Raw genomic sequence first — 17,725 nt, 5'->3', positions numbered from 1 at the left:
TTATGTGTATAAAACAGAATGTTGACTTCTCTTTGTTTGGAAACAATGATGTTTGTTAATATGCTAATGACATATTATAATGAGTTAGCTAGATATTTATTTACACGAGCCCCCTACTATACCAATTATGTAAATAGATTAGCTCTAACAATGATACCTGAGCCCTGTGAGTAATGCCCTCCCTAACTCCTTACCTGTGAATGTGTAATTGAACAGACAATTGTAACTATTTTAAGGGACACATGCTTCTGTAGAAGTCAGACTTGAAACAGAAATTGGAAAGAGACTTTTCAAGGAGAATCAAAGATCAGACTCTCTGAGACCATCAGCTTGGAAGCATGGCTTTAACCAAAGAAACACAGATTTGGATTCTACATTATTCCGGTCTAAGGGTATATGGCCCTGACTGGAAAGATACGGCTCTGCTCCGTTGACCATCAAAGAGCCCATGGATACGTTTGGGGAGACCAGGTTGGGACGATGAAGTCACCTGGTCCCATGGATATGTTTGGGGTTGCCAGTTGGGACCCTCTGGTTGCCTGGAACCCATGGAGACATTTGGCGAAGCCAGATTGGGACCAGTCGGTCATCTGGCCCCATGGAAACTCTCGGAGAGGCCAGGATGGGACCCTCGGGTCTCCTGGCCTTGTACCTCGATGGACTGCTAGCTTCTTAAGCTTGCCGCTACCCTCTCTCTTTGGGGGCTCGCCAGAAGCAGGGGGCCACTGGTTGAGGTAGTTGGTCCTGGAAGTTCCAAATTTGCAGTTGCTCTATCCCAGTTGGGCGGAACGGAAGGGTGAGACTGTAATGTTGTACCATCTTGGGTGTTTGTTGGGACTGTTCTATGTGTTTATTGTCCACTTTGTGGTTCAATAAAGTATTGCCACGCTGTTTGACCCTCACGCTGCATTGTCTGAGTAGTGTTACGCCCACGGAAGACCCCGGGTCTTCACAGCTATCCTATTAGGTGTGTCTGTTTACATGATTGTTGGTGATTTTAAATAGTAACCTACGTACCTCTACCATTCATTACATCTTAGATATAAAAGAGGCCAAGACGTAGCTTCAAAATTGTATGTAAAAGGAAAATTCTTCCAGCTGCTGTCGTCAAATATCAATGTTCTGTACAATGCAAAACTGCTAACGCCACATGTGAAAAGGTCATATTCTGACGCTTTCTCATCATATGTCAGCAGTGGGGGTGAAATACAGCAGCTACTGGATGGTCTCTGATTCATAAGCATTGCTGCCTTGCCCAATTTTGCGGCCTTTACCCATTCCCCTCAGGTGTGTCATGTCCGCTCACCTTCTTCTTGGAATGTTCCTTCCTTCACGAGTTTGAAGGAAGTAAAAACAGCTCCTTCTTCCTTCAAGGACTTGGAATGGGGTGGCATGGAGCCGGGAGTGATGCCTCCAATGTCAGCATGGTGCCCGCGGGACGCCACAAAGAAGACTGGGCGTGGGGCTTCTACCCGGAAAACCTGCAAAATATAGTGTGAAGACAATGGAAACTGTCACTGACAATGTAATAGCAGGCATCAGCATTCTGTGATTGTGGGAAGATGTCTTAGTGTTTTCCTGAGCTCATGTACAGTACTGGCAAAAAGTTTTATGCAGGTATGAGGAGAAATGCTGCAAAGAAGCTTTCAATCAATTTACAAATGCAAAGTAAATGAAGAAAAGAAAAATGCAAATCTAATCAGTGGCTGGTGGCCGCCCGTCATCAGTGGCTGGTGGCCGCCCGTCATCAGTGGCTGGTGGACGCCCGTCATCAGTGGCTGGTGGACGCCCGTCATCAGTGGCTCGTGGCCGCCCGTCATCAGTGGCTCGTGGCCGCCCGTCATCAGTGGCTCGTGGCCGCCCGTCATCAGTGGCTCGTGGCCGCCCGTCATCAGTGGCTCGTGGCCGCCCGTCATCAGTGGCTCGTGGCCGGCCGTCATCAGTGGCTCGTGGCCGGCCGTCATCAGTGGCTGGTGGCCGGCCGTCATCAGTGGCTGGTGGCCGGCCGTCATCAGTGGCTGGTGGCCGGCCGTCATCAGTGGCTGGTGGCCGGCCGTCATCAGTGGCTGGTGGCTGCCCGTCATCAGTGGCTCGTGGCCGCCCGTCATCAGTGGCTCGTGGCCGCCCGTCATCAGTGGCTCGTGGCCGCCCGTCATCAGTGGCTGGTGGCCGCCCGTCATCAGTGGCTGGTGGCCGCCCGTCATCAGTGGCTGGTGGCCGCCCGTCACATCCATCACTTCTTCTTGTCACTTCTACACCAGTTATAGTGGAACTCAGCAGGCGGTTGCTCCAAACATTTTGGAGAACTTACTCCAGATCTTCTGTGGATTTATGCTTTACAGCATTTTTCTTTCCACACCTGCCTAAAACTTTTGCACAATACTGTTCATATTCCTAAATGCATTTCCCTATTTTTTCTTTTCAATTTGGTTTTCCTTTTCTGACTTCCACAGCTGTATTTTTGTAAAATGTATTTTTCAGCTATGTAGGGTTTTTTTCTGCAGGAGGAGATGTAGTACCCTACCATACACTGAAAAACAAGAAAAAAAATCTTTATGAGGAGGGGGGAGGACAAATCCATATATTTATTTTTTGGTAGCTTCGTATGTACGCTGTTCACTGTAAAGTATAAAGGGGGGTTGCCTGATGAATAAAAGACATTATCCATCCATAGGATAATTTACCGATCGGTCCGGTTCAGGTTCCAGTCATCAATCGTCAGAATGGGGAATTTTTAACCCCATTACAAATTTGAGCGTCAGGTAAGATGCCCGACTGCCGCTCCATTTATTCTCTATGGGGCTGCAGGAAAACAGCCGAGTGCGGGGAAGGAATAGAGAAGCAGTTGAGCATGCGCAGTGCGGAGCCATTTTGCATATCAGTGTGTATCCCAGAAGTCGGACCCCCAGGATCAGCGAGTCCTCACCGGACAACCCCTATCACGTCATTATTAGGACAGTACCACTTTTTTTTTTCCGTCATTTTTCAGGTCGCAGCAGCTGAACTCACTATAAAAATGGCAGATGCCGGCTGTGTGATACTACCGGCATCAGCCTCTAGCAGCAGAGATCGGAGCTAGGTTCAATCACTGCTGTTTAGTCCCTTTAATCTTTTACAGCGGCATTAAGTGACGCGATCCCGGGGAAACCAATTGTTTCCCCCACTCTCCACGCGACATGAATGTGTTGCGTGCAATGGCTGCAGCCTATTTGCCCCCATCTTTGTACCTTAAAGGGGCAATACAAGTTAAAAAAATATATAGATTTTTACAAATATAAATGTTGGAATCGCCCCCTGTTATAAGCCGCAGTACCAGACACGGCCACAGTCTTACATAAGGCGCTGTGCATATAAAATGGAAATCAGCAATAAAAAAAATAACCATAGAAAAAACACAAAATGATACTCTGACTACAACATCAGGCCGGGGTTTGGTGGGCACTTACTGGTGTGATCACTGTCAGATCCGGCAGGTGACTGCCCCCGGCACACGGGTGATTGCTCAGAATCACGTCGCCTATTTTCAGATCATCTTGCAAGTTTTTAATCTAAAACCAAACAACAAATGTAAAACTCATTTAGGCAAATCCCCCCCCAAAAAAACTGAATTGTCTGACAGATGGAAAAACTCAGTGCGGACCAGGACTAGATGGAACAGAGAAGGAAACAGCTCAATCCGCGAGTCCTACATGTTTTTTATTTTCTTATCCACGGAGCAGTTTGTGTTTTTTTCTGGGGTGAGTTGTATTTTAGATACTTTTTATCAATTAAGGTTTCCTTTTCTTGTTTTCCCACATGATGTACAAGGTTTAATTCTGTTACAAAAACGACAAATACTAATTTGGAGGCTTTTTTGTCTAGGTTTTACTTTTTGCCTCCCAAAAAAAAAAAAAAAGAAGCCTTAGTTCATCAGTTTAGATTTTAGGTGCAAAACGGTTTGAAATCTTGAAAAAATGTTGTGACTTTTGATTTTTTACGGCAGTCCTGGCCGGCTTCGCTCATTTCTTTCTTTTAAAGTGGGCATCGCCCAGTGGGAGAAACATAGCCGAGCATGGCTGAAAACAAATTCAATACTGAAGTCCCTGCCCGGACTGCAATCCTTCTGGTGGAGCACGGCAGGTGGAAGAGGGGTGGGAGAAACATAGCCGAGAACGGCTGAAAACAAATTCAGTACTGAAGTCCCTGCCAGAACTGCAATCCTTCTGGTGGAGCACGGCAGGTGGAAGAGGGGCCAAATTCGCTTAGAGAAACACGCCTCTTGAATATGGCACATCTTACTCCAGTGCGCACTAGAACAAGACTGGCGTCTTGAGGAGTTGGGGAATGGATGCAAAGAAGCCTCACCTGAAATTGGACAGTTTCCTGCATCGCCCCTAAATGCACTGGGATATGGGGGGCATTGGACACCAAACCTCCATCAGGGCCAAAGAGAGCACAAGAAAAGTCCAAGCGTTCCTTGATGTTGGTGGAGATGGCCGTTCTTTGAAGGATACGACCCATTTGTTCTACGCAGAAAGAGGGGATGTCTGATTAGTAACAGAATGGACATATGTCTCATAATCAAGACAATGTAAGAGTCTGACCGGCGATGCTCATAAAGCGGTGGGAAAAGATGGACAACTGGATGGTGTCGAGCTCCGGTCCAATTGTTTTATGTTTTCCGCTCCCCACAGAGATCCGGATGTCACCATACTCTGTAATTGAGGCCGTGCAGTCGGGCTCCACCAATACAGTGCTAAAGATACAAATGTATGTTAAATCCAGCAAGATACTCCAGATTCAAAGGTTTAGCGTTCATAGAATCATAGAATGGTAGAGTTGGAAGGGACCTCCTGGGTCATCTGGTCCAACCCCCTGCTCAAAGTCATAGTCATAGGCTGGATTTTATTCGTAAATGTACCTGAATACCAGAACTGGAGCCTCGAGCTTCCAGTCATAGACTCCCCTTAATACGTCATTTGCTTTGCCTTCAGGCTCAGTGATACACAAATATGTCAAGATGGTCGTTGGGGGTAGTAATTGTGGCCAAGTGATCAACAGTGGCATACCGTTCTCAAAAGGCTCCATTTTGAGTTAGAAGTACAAATCACTGTCCAGTTATTACTGATGACTGGTCAGTCCCCGATACCCGCTGGAGGAGCTCCTCTGACACCGGCTCATGCCTCTACAGAGTTGCTTCAAAATCAAGCCTTCACGGGAAGCCACATTCTCCTTATACAGTTTCATGACCTCTTCCACCTCGTCTAACAAACCTGTCGTTTCCCTCCTCTCCCTAATCCCAGGTTCCACGTCTCGATTAAAGAGGCATCTTAAGGCCAGGGCCCCACTATCAGTATTTGGTCAGTATTTTTTCTCAGGAGTGGGTGATAAATGGAGAATTGGTGACTTGTTTCTATTATACCTTTTCTCTGATTGTTCCTCACCTGGTTTTAGCTCCCAATCCTGAGAAAAAATACTGACCGAATACTGACCAAATACTGATGGTGGGGCCGTGGCCTTAGACCCAACCAAGCAGCCACCAGATAATCTTAGATATGAGTGACCCAAGTCTCCCTCTACTCTCCCAGGTTAACTTTAATAAAAACTCGGAAGAACTAAACATAATAGATCGGAGCCTCTCGATCCTGGATACTCTTCAGATGTGGTAAATTGTCTCACGCTCTCCGGACCCTAAATGTTCTCATTCCCCACTTACTCTGTTTTGCCCCCACCCAGCCTTGTGAGGTGCTTCACCTCGCTCCTCCGATTCTGTCTTCTTTTCCTTATTCTACAAATTCCTTCTGCTCCTTCCTCTACATGTTGAGTTTGTAGCAGTGAATTTTTGATTCTATCTTGTCACTTAGAAGTTCACCAACACTATTTGTTCATTTTAATAGCCGAGCGTGACTTACGTAATGTTCAGCTACTGATATAACTATAACCTGCTTGTACTCTCTCTTTCAGACTACCCCTACATAAAACCGTGGTCCTTCTGTGCTCATCTCCCACCACAATTTAAACCTGCTTTTAGTCCACATACCAGTTTAATATGTCCAGGAGTTGTCTCATTTCTATATAAATTGGCATCCACTATTTTTCAGAGGGCAGTTCTTCCTTAAACAGAATTCTACTAGCACTACAGGTGTTGTAACTACCTTCCCCTCACTCTCTACCAAGACTTGCTCCTGCCATTGTCCAATTACTTTCTGACCCAAAGAGAACCTGTCATTTACCATAAGGGTGCCTTCAGACGTTCGTATAAAATCGGTCCGAGATGGTACTGTGGCACCCCTGCGGGGGATTACCACAGGATCCATAGGTGCACGGAGAGATGTACACTTGGGCACACACACCACCTTCCACCCCAGGTCTGAGGGGAGGAGTCAGTTTCCAGGGAGACAGAAAAAGCGGCAGTTAGTCTTGTGAGGGATGAAGGAGGAGAGACCCAGACAGCTGTTGGCTGAGGACCAGTGAAGCCCTGAACTAGGAAACAGGTCTGAGTTGTGAAGCGCCCTAGAGAGAGGGACGGAGGCTAGAAGGAGAAAGAAAGAGATAAAACTATTATCCCTTTAGCTCACCCGGACGCCGGAGTCCGAGATTGCTATTAATTCAGGAATAGCATAGAAAACCCGGAGAGATCAGGAGGATCTACTCCCCTTGAAGAAGAAGGGGAAAGAGTCGCCAAACTTGACCAAGTATAGGACCAGGGGCCCAGAAAGAGAATTGGTAGCCCCAAGGAAAGGTCCTCATTGTCAGTTGTGGAGAAGGACCCCAAAGAAAGTCAAGGTGGCACGTTCAGCTTAAGGCAGGACTGATCCCAAACAATGCACACATTGTTAGAGGAGGCCTCACAAATCTCCAGAGTGAATATCTCTACCAGCACCGAAAACCTGGTTACCCTCCTGAACTGTACCTGTTACCGGACATCAGAAAAAGAAAGGTACTGTAACAAAGACTTAATATGTGTGTGTGCCTATTTTGACATTACTGCCTATAACGTTCGTACAAGCCGTATGCCGATCACCTCAGCAACCATACACAGCGCTGGTAACCGATATTACCAGTTACCACAGGAGGCGTCAGGACACAATACTCCCATCATCCTGACCCCCATCCCTTTACTGACAGTCCAGGGCACGGGACCGGGAACCAACCAACCGTGATCCCCACAGAAGTAACCCATCCATCCCGGTATCCGAGTACCCCTACCCCTGTCGACCGAATCAATTTGGCGTCACGAACAGGATACTGGGCCCGGTAGAACTGAGTACTGTGTGCTTAAATTGAACTTTATTGAAAGTTTGTGTACTGTAAAACGGGCCGTCATTACTGCGTCATAGAGAAATTAAACTGCGTCACAGAACGGAGAGAGTCGCGGGGGCGCGGCTAAAGGAGCGCGAGGATAGCCCCGCCGTTTTTTTTTGAGTCACCGGTTACTGAAGGAGTTAATCGTAGCGGTTGGCAACGGTTAACTAGGGGGGCACCGTCATGAGTGAAACAGATGATGTCCGAGACCTTGAGGGAGGGGATGCCCAAGACACAACAGCAGTCGGTTCCTCAGCTGGTGAAGGAGCCGCAGCATCTGGAGCGATGGCCCCGATAATGCCAATTGCCTTGCCGTATGTACCGGGGGCCAAATGGTTACCGACGTATGAAGGTAAACCCGGTACCTTAGCAGCTTTCAAACGTAAAATGTGTGCGGTGCTGGACATGTATGCAATGACAGGAAAGCAGCGAGCCTCCGTTGTGCAGGGACAATTAATAGGTGCAGCGGAGCTAGAAGCTGAGACTTGGAGTGATGCTGATGGAGACTCTATAGAAAATGTGTTTGATAAGCTCAAAGCTGCTTTTGAAAAGCGCACACAGTCTGAACTAAGGATGCTATTCTACCAATGCACGCAGAGACCACAAGATACCATCAGAGACTTTGCCCTACGTTTACAAGCGGCACTCCGGTCCATAAAACAGGTAGATCCAGCAAGTGTGTAAGACGAAGATAAATTGCTTGCAGAACAGTTTATGAATGGGTTGAGCTCAGACTTTCACTGTCAGCAGGTGCACATGTGGGTCCTAGATCATCCAGATGTGGATGTTAATACCTTAAAGGACAGTGCTATAACTGTACTACGAGACCCATTACCTGCAAAACCTGCAATCCCATCCTGGCAGGTTAATACCTCTCACATCAACTTAGAGCCTACCCCTAAAAACTCTGTAGAAGTGGTAGGACAAGCTGTCGCACCCGAATCTGCTGATGACCTACGTAATCAGGTGTTACAACTAACCAAAAACATGGACTACGTGCTAAAACTCTTGGAAGCCAGACCGGAGGCACAACCACCAAGCAAAATCCAGTTAGCTGAATCCCCTGAGGATGTTCCATGGATGAGGAGAAAGCTCATGTCGCCTGTGCAGGGGACCAATGCACCATTCCAACGCAGAGTCATGTTGCCCGTGGAGGGGATCAACGCACCATTCCGACGCAGAGCCACCGACCACACGGATTCTTCAGGACAACCTGTTTGCCTTAGTTGCAACAAACCGGGCCACTTTGCAAGAGGATGTCGTTTAAACCTGAGATTCCTGGGTCCGCGAGCCAATCCCCAGGAATAAAATGGCAGGGCCCATATGACTGGCGTAGTCGGTATGTGGGAGGCCGCCCGTACCTCAACATTACGCTAGAAGGAATCCCCACATCGGCCCTATTGGACACTGGGTCACAAGTCACCACCATCCCACATATCCTTTACAAGCAATTTTAGTCTGATGCTGATCTTAGCCCCCCAGACTCTAGTCTTGTCATTATAGCAGCTAATGGTCAACCACTGAATCAGATGGGGTTTAGAGAGGTGACAATAAAGCTGGGGAGGGTGGAGTTGAGAGGCCAAGGGTTATGTGTGGTAGAAGATGACCCCAATAACAAATGTCCTTACATGGTGCTTGGTACTAATGTGATTGAAAACTGCCTTGAAGAAGTGCTGTTTTTACTCCAACAGATTACAGAGACTGCTGGCATTGGGGGGAGGAGAGTCCTTCAAAGAGAAAGCCGTGCCTTAATTCACAAGCAACAGGTAAATCTGTTTGGGGGGGAGATTGGCAGTGCGCGGGTAACAGACCCGTTTCCAATTGTATTACCACCAAACAGTGAAATGATGATATGGTGTCGAGCAGCTATGGGCATCAGAAGAAAGGAATACCAGGCAATTGTAGAACCGGTATATTCAGAGCATTGACCTACACTGCTGGCAGCTAGAGGGGTGGTGGATGTACGCAGGGGAAGAGTACCAATCCGTGTGTTGAATTGTGGAGAGGAAGAAGTGAAACTACCCCGGTATGCTACTGTAGCAAAGCTGTACACTGTCAGTAATAACAACATACAGACACTAGAGCCCTTGCCCCCGTCAAGTCAGGCGGAGGACAACAACCCCAAGGGACAGCTGGAGGAGTGGTGTCAGCAGTTGCACATAGGAACTGATGCCACTCCCGACCACCAGAAGCAAGGAGTTTCCTGGGTAGTACAAGAGTTTAGCCAAGTATTCAGTAAGCATCCATTAGATTTTGGGAGGATAAAAGGGGTACGCCATAACATACCCACAGGAGATCATCCCCCGATTAAAGTGAGACATAGACCCATCCCACCAAACCACTACCAGTGTGCTAAAGAGATGCTGCAGGACATGAAGGAGGCCGGGGTTATAAGAGATAGCTGTAGTCCCTGGGCGGCCCCCTTAGTCTTAGTCAGAAAGAAGGATGGCACTATGAGGATGTGTGTGGATTACAGGGAGGTCAATAAGATTACCCCGGATAGAGGAGTCTCTTGCTGCATTAAAGACTGCTAAGTATTTCTCCACATTAGATCTCACTAGTGGGTATTGGCAGGTCTCCGTTGCAGAAGAAGACCGGGAGAAAACAGCATTCACAACACCAATGGGCCTATACGAATTCCATAGCATGCTATTTGGGTTATGCAATGCACCGGGGACGTTTCAGAGACTCATGGAGTGCTGCCTGGGACACCGGAATTTTGAGACAGTACTTTTATACCTGGATGACGTCATTGTGTATTCCAAAACCTATGAAGAACATCTGGAACACCTGGTGGAGGTATTTACAGCTCTAACAAAGTATGGAATGAAGCTCAAACCATCTAAATGTTACCTGCTGAAACCAAAAGTCCAATACCTAGGGCATGTGGTCAGCGAGGATGGCGTAGCACCAGATCCGGAAAAAGTGACAGCTATCCAGGACTGGCAGAGGCCGACCACCGTCAGAGAGGTACGTCAGTTCTTAGGTTTGGTTGGGTATTACAGAAGATTTATTAAGGGCTACACGAAGATGGCAGCGCCCCTACAAAATCTTCTGGTAGGCCAAGCTAAGAAGAGAAGGTCTTCAGAGCCGCCGTTGGAGTGGGGAAAGAAACAAGAAGACTCCTTCCAACAAAAGAAACAGGCCCTAAACGGTGAGGAAATCTTGGCGTACCCAGATTATAACCTACCATTTGCCCTCTACACAGATGCAAGTAATGTAGGCCTGGGAGCAGTACTGTCCCAAATACAAGAAGGCAAGGAAAGAGTAATTGCCTATGCCAGTAGAAGACTTCGACCTACCGAGAGGAACCCGGAAAATTACAGTTCCTTTAAGTTGGAGTTCCTGGCCTTGGTCTGGGCAGTCACGGAGAGGTTCAAGCATTACTTAGCAGCTTCAAAATTTACCATCTTTACGGACAACAATCCGATAACACACTTGGATACTGCAAAACTTGGTGCATTGGAGCACCGATGGATGGCCCGGCTATCGAACTACGACTTTACCATCAAGTACCGAACAGGCCGTGGAAATGCAAATGCTGATGCCCTCTCCAGAAACCCTCAAGCACATTTCATAGAATCATAGAATCATAGAATGGTAGAGTTGGAAGGGACCTCCTGGGTCATCTGGTCCAACCCCCTGCTCAAAGCAGGATTCACTAGATCATCTCAGACAGATGTCTGTCCAGCCTCTGTTTGAAGACGTCCATTGAAGGGGAACTCACCACCTCTCGTGGCAGCCTGTTCCACTCATTAATCACCCTAACTGTCAAAAAGTTTTTTCTAATATCTAATCTGTGTCTCCTCCCATTTAGTTTCATCCCATTGCTTCTAGTCTTGGGATGAAACTAAATGGATGCAAGGGCTTGAAGAAGAAACAGATGACTTGGAGGAAATAGAACTTCCAGCTTTCCATAAAAGTAGAAAATGGAAAATGACAGAAACCCATATCTACCAGAACCGTCAGGATTTTGCACTAAACCCGCTGCCTCATTATGGATGGAAAGAAACCCAAGACAGCGATCCGGCAGTGAGCCTAGTGAAGAGGCTGGTAACCCAACCGGATTCCAAAATTGAGAAGAATGCTCCCCCAGAAGCCCAATACCTGTGGATACAAAGAAGTAGGTTATCTATATATATAATCGTCTTATCCCGTCCGTCTGTCTGTCTGTCTGTCTGTCTGTCCAGGAAATCCCGCGTCGCTCATTGGTCCGCCAGCGGCCAATCAGCGCCACGGGATTTCTGAAAAAAGATGGCGGCCGTTAGCGGCTCATCTGCGGGACGGAGCTCAGCGGCGATGCAGCCGGGAGATGACCGGCGCGAGGCGCTCATTTCCCGGCCGGTACCTGCAGAAGTATCCCGACCGCCGGACCCATCTGTGGTACGGAGATGCAGCCGGGAGATGACCGGCGCAAGGCGCTCATCTCCCGGCCGGTAGCAGCGGAAGGACCGCCAGCGCCGCTGACCTCCGTGAGGAAGGGAGGACCGGGGAGCGGAGCTGCGGGTCGGGATACTTCTGCTGCGAGCGCCCGCTATGTCCCGGGTTCTTGCAGTGGAAGTAGCCGCACAGGCAGCGCCGCTCCCCGGTCCTCACCAAGACGATTCGATGATTGGTCGCGGTCTTCGGACCCGACCAATCACTGATCTTAGCGCAAAACTTAAACACCGCTGTGCTGATTGGTCGCTGACGCTGCCCGCGACCAATCACCGATTTGGGCGCCACATTTAAATATCGGCCGCGACCAATCACCACAGCGGTGTTTAAATGTGGAGCCAAGATCGGTGATTGGTCGCGGCCGATATTTAAATTTGGCGCCCAAATCGGTGATTGGTCGCGGTCAGCGTCCGCGACCAATCAGCACAATAGTGTTTAACTTTGGCGCCAAGATCAGTCATTGGTCGCGGGCCAAGACAGCGACCAATCACCGATTTGTGCGGCACTTTTAAATAGCGACCGCGACCAATTGGATGTCAGCGCCGCTGCCTGTGCGGATACTTCCGCTGCAAGAACCCGGGACATGAGCGGGTGCTCGTAGCAGAAGTATCCGGACTCGCAGCGCCGCTCCCCGGTCCTCCCTTCACAACCTAGCCGCTGATGTCCCCACAGTATCCGCATGGTGTTACAAAGGTCCGGGACATTTGTGTTAAAAATCGCTGATTGGTCGCTGGCGCTGGCCGTGACCAATCACCGATTTGGGCGCCAAATTTAAATATCGGCCGCGACCAATCACCGATCTTGGCTCCACATATAAACACCGCTGTACTGATTGGTCGCGGACGCTATTTAAATGTGCCGCCAAAATCGGTGATTGGTCGCGCACAGCGTCGGCGACCAATCAGCACAGCGGTGTTTAAATGTGGAGCCAAGATCAGTGATTGGTCGCGGCCGATATTTAAATTTGGCGCCCAAATCGGTGATTGGTCGCGGGCTGCGCCAGCGACCAATCAGCGATTTTTTTACACAAATGACATCCAATTGGTCGCGGCCGCTATTTAAATCTGCCGCACAATTCGGTGATTGGTCGCTGTCTTGGCCCGCGACCAATCACCGATCTTGGCTCCACATTTAAACACCGCTGTGCTGATTGGTCGCGGCCGATATTTAAATTTGGCGCCCAAATCGGTGATTGGTCGCGGGCAGCGCCAGCGACCAATCACCGATTTTTAACACATATGTCCGGACCTTTGTAACACCATGCGGATACCTCGGGGACATCAGCGGCTAGGGTGTGAAGGGAGGACCGGGGAGCGGCGCTGCGGGTCGGGATACTTCTGCTCCGAGCGCCCGCTCATGTCCCGGGTTCTCGCAGCGGAAGTACCCGCACAGGCAGCGGCGCTCCCCGGTCCTCACTAATACAATTCCGCTCCCTGCTCCTCACCAATACGATTCGCGGATTGGTCGCGTGCGGAGAGCGCGACCAATCAGTGATCTTGGCGCTAAAGTTAAACACCGCTGCCCGTGACCAATCACCGATTTGGGCGCCACATTTAAACACTGCTGTGCTAATTGGTCGTGGACGCCAGCCGCGACCAATCAGCGAGCTTGGCGCAAAATTTAAACGCTCTGCTGATTGGTCGCGGACACCATCCGCGACCAATTCGCGAGATTGGCGCCAACATTAAACAACGCTCTGCTGATTGGTCGCGGACTCCAGCTGCGACCAATCAGCGATTTTGGCGCCAAATTTAAATACCGCTCTGCTGATCGATCGCGGTCGCTGGCCGAGATCAATCAGCAGTATTGGCGCAAAATTTAAACACCGCTCTGCTGATTGGTCACGGCCGACAACCGCGACCAATCAGCAGTATTGGCGCCAAATTTAAACCTCACTCTGCTGATTGGTCGCGGCCGGTGGTTGCGACCAATCTGCGTTTTTTGTGCCAAATTTAAACAACGCTCTGCTGATTGGTCACGGCCGACAACCGCGACCAATCAGCAGTATTGGCGCCAAATTTAAACCTCACTCTGCTGATTGGTCGCGCCCACCAGCCGCGACCAATCAGCGAAATTGGCGGCAAATTTAAACAACGCTCTGCTGATTGGTTGAGGCTGCCGGCCGCGACCAATCATCGATTTTGCCGCCCAATTTAAACAACGCTCTGCTGATTGGTCGCGATTAATCAGCGATTTTGGCGCCAAATTTAAACCCCGCTCTGCATCTTTCTGCTGATTGGTCGCGGTCACCGGCCGCGACCAATCAGCAGTATTGTCGCTAAATTTAAACACCTCTTTGCTGATTGGTAGCGGTCGCGACTAATCAACGATTTTGGTGCCAAATTTAAACACGCTCTCCAGTCCTCACTAACACGGCTTGCTGATTGGTCGCGGCCGCCGCCCCCGACCAATCAGCGATTTTGGGGCAAAATTCAAACACCGCTCTGCTGATTGGTCGCGGCCGCCATCCGCGACCAATCAGCGAGATTGGCACCAAATTTAATCAACGCTCTGCTGATTGGTCGCGGTTACCGGTCTCGAATAATCAGCATTATTAGTGCCAAATTTAAACACCGCTGTGCTAATTGGTCCCGGCTGTGACCAATCACCATAATTGGCGCCAAATTTAAATACCACTCTGCTCATTGGTCACGTTCACTAGCCGCGACCAATCAGCATTATTGGCGCCAAATTTAAATCCCGCTCTGCTGATTAGTCGCGGCCGCCGGCGCCAAATTTTAACACAGCATTGCCGATTGGTCACGGTTGCCGGCCTTGACCAATCAGCGATTTTGGCGCAAAATTTAAACACAGCTCTGCTGACTGCGCCCGGTCGGCCGCATACCTATTCTAGAATACCCGATGCATTAGAATCGGGCCACCATCTAGTTTATCTATAAAAACCAATTGTGCAGACGGTATATCAATCCAAGGACACATGAAATGGTATGGCAAGTTGTGGTTCCAAAGAGAGACGTCCAAATGGTATTGGAAGCGTACCATAATGGAGCAGGACACTTTGGATGGAGAAAACTGGAAATACTGTTACGTGAGAGGTTTTATTGGATTGGCATGAGGTCTTCCATAGAAAAATGGTGTAAAAATTGTGGCCCATGCTCATTAAGAAGAGGAGATCGTAACAACCAGAAAGCACCACTCCAGCCTATCATAACCAAACAGCCCTTGGAACTAGAAGCCTTGGATCATGTCAAACTCACACCCTGTAGATCAGGCTATACTTATGCTCTTACAATGGTGGACCACTATTCCAGATTCCTAGTGGTAGCGCCTGTGAAGGATTTGACAGCTCAGACAGCAGCAAGAACCTTTCAAGCTTATTTCTGCAGGCCACATGGATATCCAGAACAGGTATTGACAGATCAGGGTCCTGCATTTGAAGCGGAAATATTTCAAGAGTTCTGTAGCTTGTATGGATGCAAGAAAATTTGTACCACGCCTTACCATGCCCAAACTAACGAAATGTGCGAAAAAATGAATCACGTGGTAATAGCATTGCTGAAGTCTCTACCCTTGGAAGACAGAAACAGATGGCCAGAGAAATTAGCAGATCTGATTGACATCTATAACAACATCCCAGTAAGCTCAACTAATTGTACCCCGGCATACTTGATGAGAACGAGACTAGGAAAATTGCCAGTGGACTTTGAAATGGGCATTGTAGTTCCTGAGGAAGACCCCTCAAGTGCAGATTGGGATACTAGAAGAACAGAACAATACAAGAAAATACAGGAGTGTGTTGAGAAAAGTCTAGCAAAATCCAGAGAAAGACAAGAAACCAATTTCAATAAAAACGCACAAGGAATCCCGTTAACCCCCGGAGAATTGGTTTTGAAAAGGAAAAAGAGACTTCATAAGTTAGATAATCAATGGGAAGAAGAACCATACACTGTATTACCATCCAATTTTGACAAGCAGAAAACCTGTCTAATCAGCAAGGATAACTGAAAAACAACAGCAACAGTGTCCCGAGATCACTTAAAGAAGTGTCCTCAACCCTTACAACAAAAAGAATATATCCCTTGTCCCATACCAGAAGAAGAGACGCCAAGGACAATTAAGACAATCTTATGAGAGTTACCCGCAGATTGGCCCCAAATAGAAGGAGCATATTTAATTCCCATGTTGACATTCCCACAACCAGTAGAAGGATCAAGAGCAGAAGAACCACCTGCTGCATCCGAGCTAGGGAATCCTGCAATCGGTGTACCTGCCATTCCCACTAGGGAAGTGGGAAGACACTCCGGCATACTTGTGCTACGTAGACCAACACATGAGTCAGTAAGTAGTGTTCGCTCCCCACCAGGCTTACGCACCAGTGGGATACCAGTTTTACGGAGGTCATCACATATTAATTTTGGACACCCACCACTCAGATACAGGGAGTAAACCATAACAAGTGGGAAAAGTAAATACACTGTGTTCCAAATTATTATGCAAATAATATTTTCTCAGATTTTCCCAAATTACCTATATGAATTGCAGTCATTGTAATTTTCCAGTCAAATAACTATTAGAGTACAATTGAAAGGTTTTTGTACAAACTGCCTATGATAACAGGATATTTTTAAAAAAATTAAAAACTCAAACTGCACTCAAAATGCATGTTCCAAATTATTATGCAAAGCAGAGTTTTCAACCTTTTCATTTTAATAAAGAACAAAAAATTGGTCATTTTTGAAATTATAAGCATTAGCAGGTTATTACAAACTGAAATCAAACAGTTTTCAACTCAAAACTTTATTCTAGGTGATGTTACATTTGCACATAGGACCGCTTGTTCGAAAGGAGCTTCTGAACTCTCTCGTCCATTGAATTTGTCAGGTTTTGGATGGTTTCTGCTTCAATTGTTTTGCATGAAACAGAATACCCTCCCAGAGCTGTTGCTTAGATGTGAACTGCCTCCCGCCATCATAGACACTCCTTTTGATGATGCTCAAGAGGTTCTCAATGGGGTTGAGGTCAGGGGAGCATGGATGCCACACCATAAGTTTGTCCCCTTTTATGCCCATAGCAGCCAGAGATGCAGATGTGTTATGTGCAGCATGAGACGGGGCATTATCATGCATGAAAATGATCTTGCTGCGGAATGCACGGTTCTTCTTCTTGAACCATGGAAGGAAGTGCTGTTTGAGAAACTCAACATACATTATGGAGTTCATCTTTACCCCTTCAGGGATCCTAAAATGGCCGACAATCTCTCTCCCTATGATTCCAGCCCAAAACATTACTCCACCTCCTCCTTGTTAGCGCCGTAGCCGTGTTTGCATGGGGTGTCCATCAACCAGCCATCCTCCACTCCATCCATCTGGACCATCGAGATCATTTCATGCATGATAATGCCCCGTCTCATGCTGCACATAACACATCTGCATCTCTGGCTGCTGTGGGCATAAAAGGGGACAAACTTATGGTGTGGCACCCATGCTCCCCTGACCTCAACCCCATTGAGAACCTCTGGAGCATTATCAAAAGGAGTGTCTATGATGGCGGGAGGCAGTTCACATCTAAGCAACAGCTCTGGGAGGGTATTCTGTCCTCATGCAAAACAATTAAAGCAGAAACCATCCAAAACCTGACAAATTCAATGGACGAGAGAGTTCAAAAGCTCCGTTCGAACAAGGGGTCCTATGTGCAAATGTAACATCACCTAGAATAAAGTTTTGAGTTGAAAACTGTTTGATTTCAGTTTGTAATAACATGCTAATGCTTATAATTTCAAAAATGACCATTTTTTGGGTCTTTATTAAAATGAAAAGGTTGAAAACTCTGCTGTGCATAATAATTTGGAACATGCATTTTGAGTGCAGTTTGAGTTTTTTATTTTTTAAAAAATATCCTGTTATCATAGGCAGTTTGTACAAAAACCTTTCAATTGTACTCTAATAGTTATTTGACTGGAAAATTACAATGACTGCAATTCATATAGGTAATTTGGGAAAATCTGAGAAAATATTATTTGCATAATAATTTGGAACACAGTGTA

General features: G+C 47.6%; 1 protein-coding gene across 2 annotated transcripts in view; it reads right to left on the bottom strand.

Moving 5' to 3' along the window:
- Nucleotides 1-17,725, bottom strand: part of LOC141229007 (5-oxoprolinase-like) — a 74,274-nt gene that overhangs the window by 32,985 nt on the left and 23,564 nt on the right. For both annotated transcript variants that reach the window (XM_073667381.1, XM_073667380.1), the window contains exons 16-19: nt 4,584-4,735; nt 4,345-4,505; nt 3,447-3,548; nt 1,307-1,481 (exon numbers count right to left, since the gene is read on the bottom strand). In XM_073667381.1, coding sequence (XP_073523482.1) covers nt 1,307-1,481; nt 3,447-3,548; nt 4,345-4,505; nt 4,584-4,735 — 590 coding nt within the window. The remainder of the gene's footprint in view (nt 1-1,306; nt 1,482-3,446; nt 3,549-4,344; nt 4,506-4,583; nt 4,736-17,725) is intronic.

The sequence above is a fragment of the Phyllobates terribilis genome, unplaced genomic scaffold, assembly GCF_046119375.1.
Source record: "Phyllobates terribilis strain yellow unplaced genomic scaffold, ASM4611937v1 Scaffold_449__1_contigs__length_1482836, whole genome shotgun sequence".
Taxonomy (NCBI): Eukaryota; Metazoa; Chordata; class Amphibia; order Anura; family Dendrobatidae; genus Phyllobates; species Phyllobates terribilis.
This window is presented reverse-complemented; position numbering and strand designations above follow the sequence as displayed.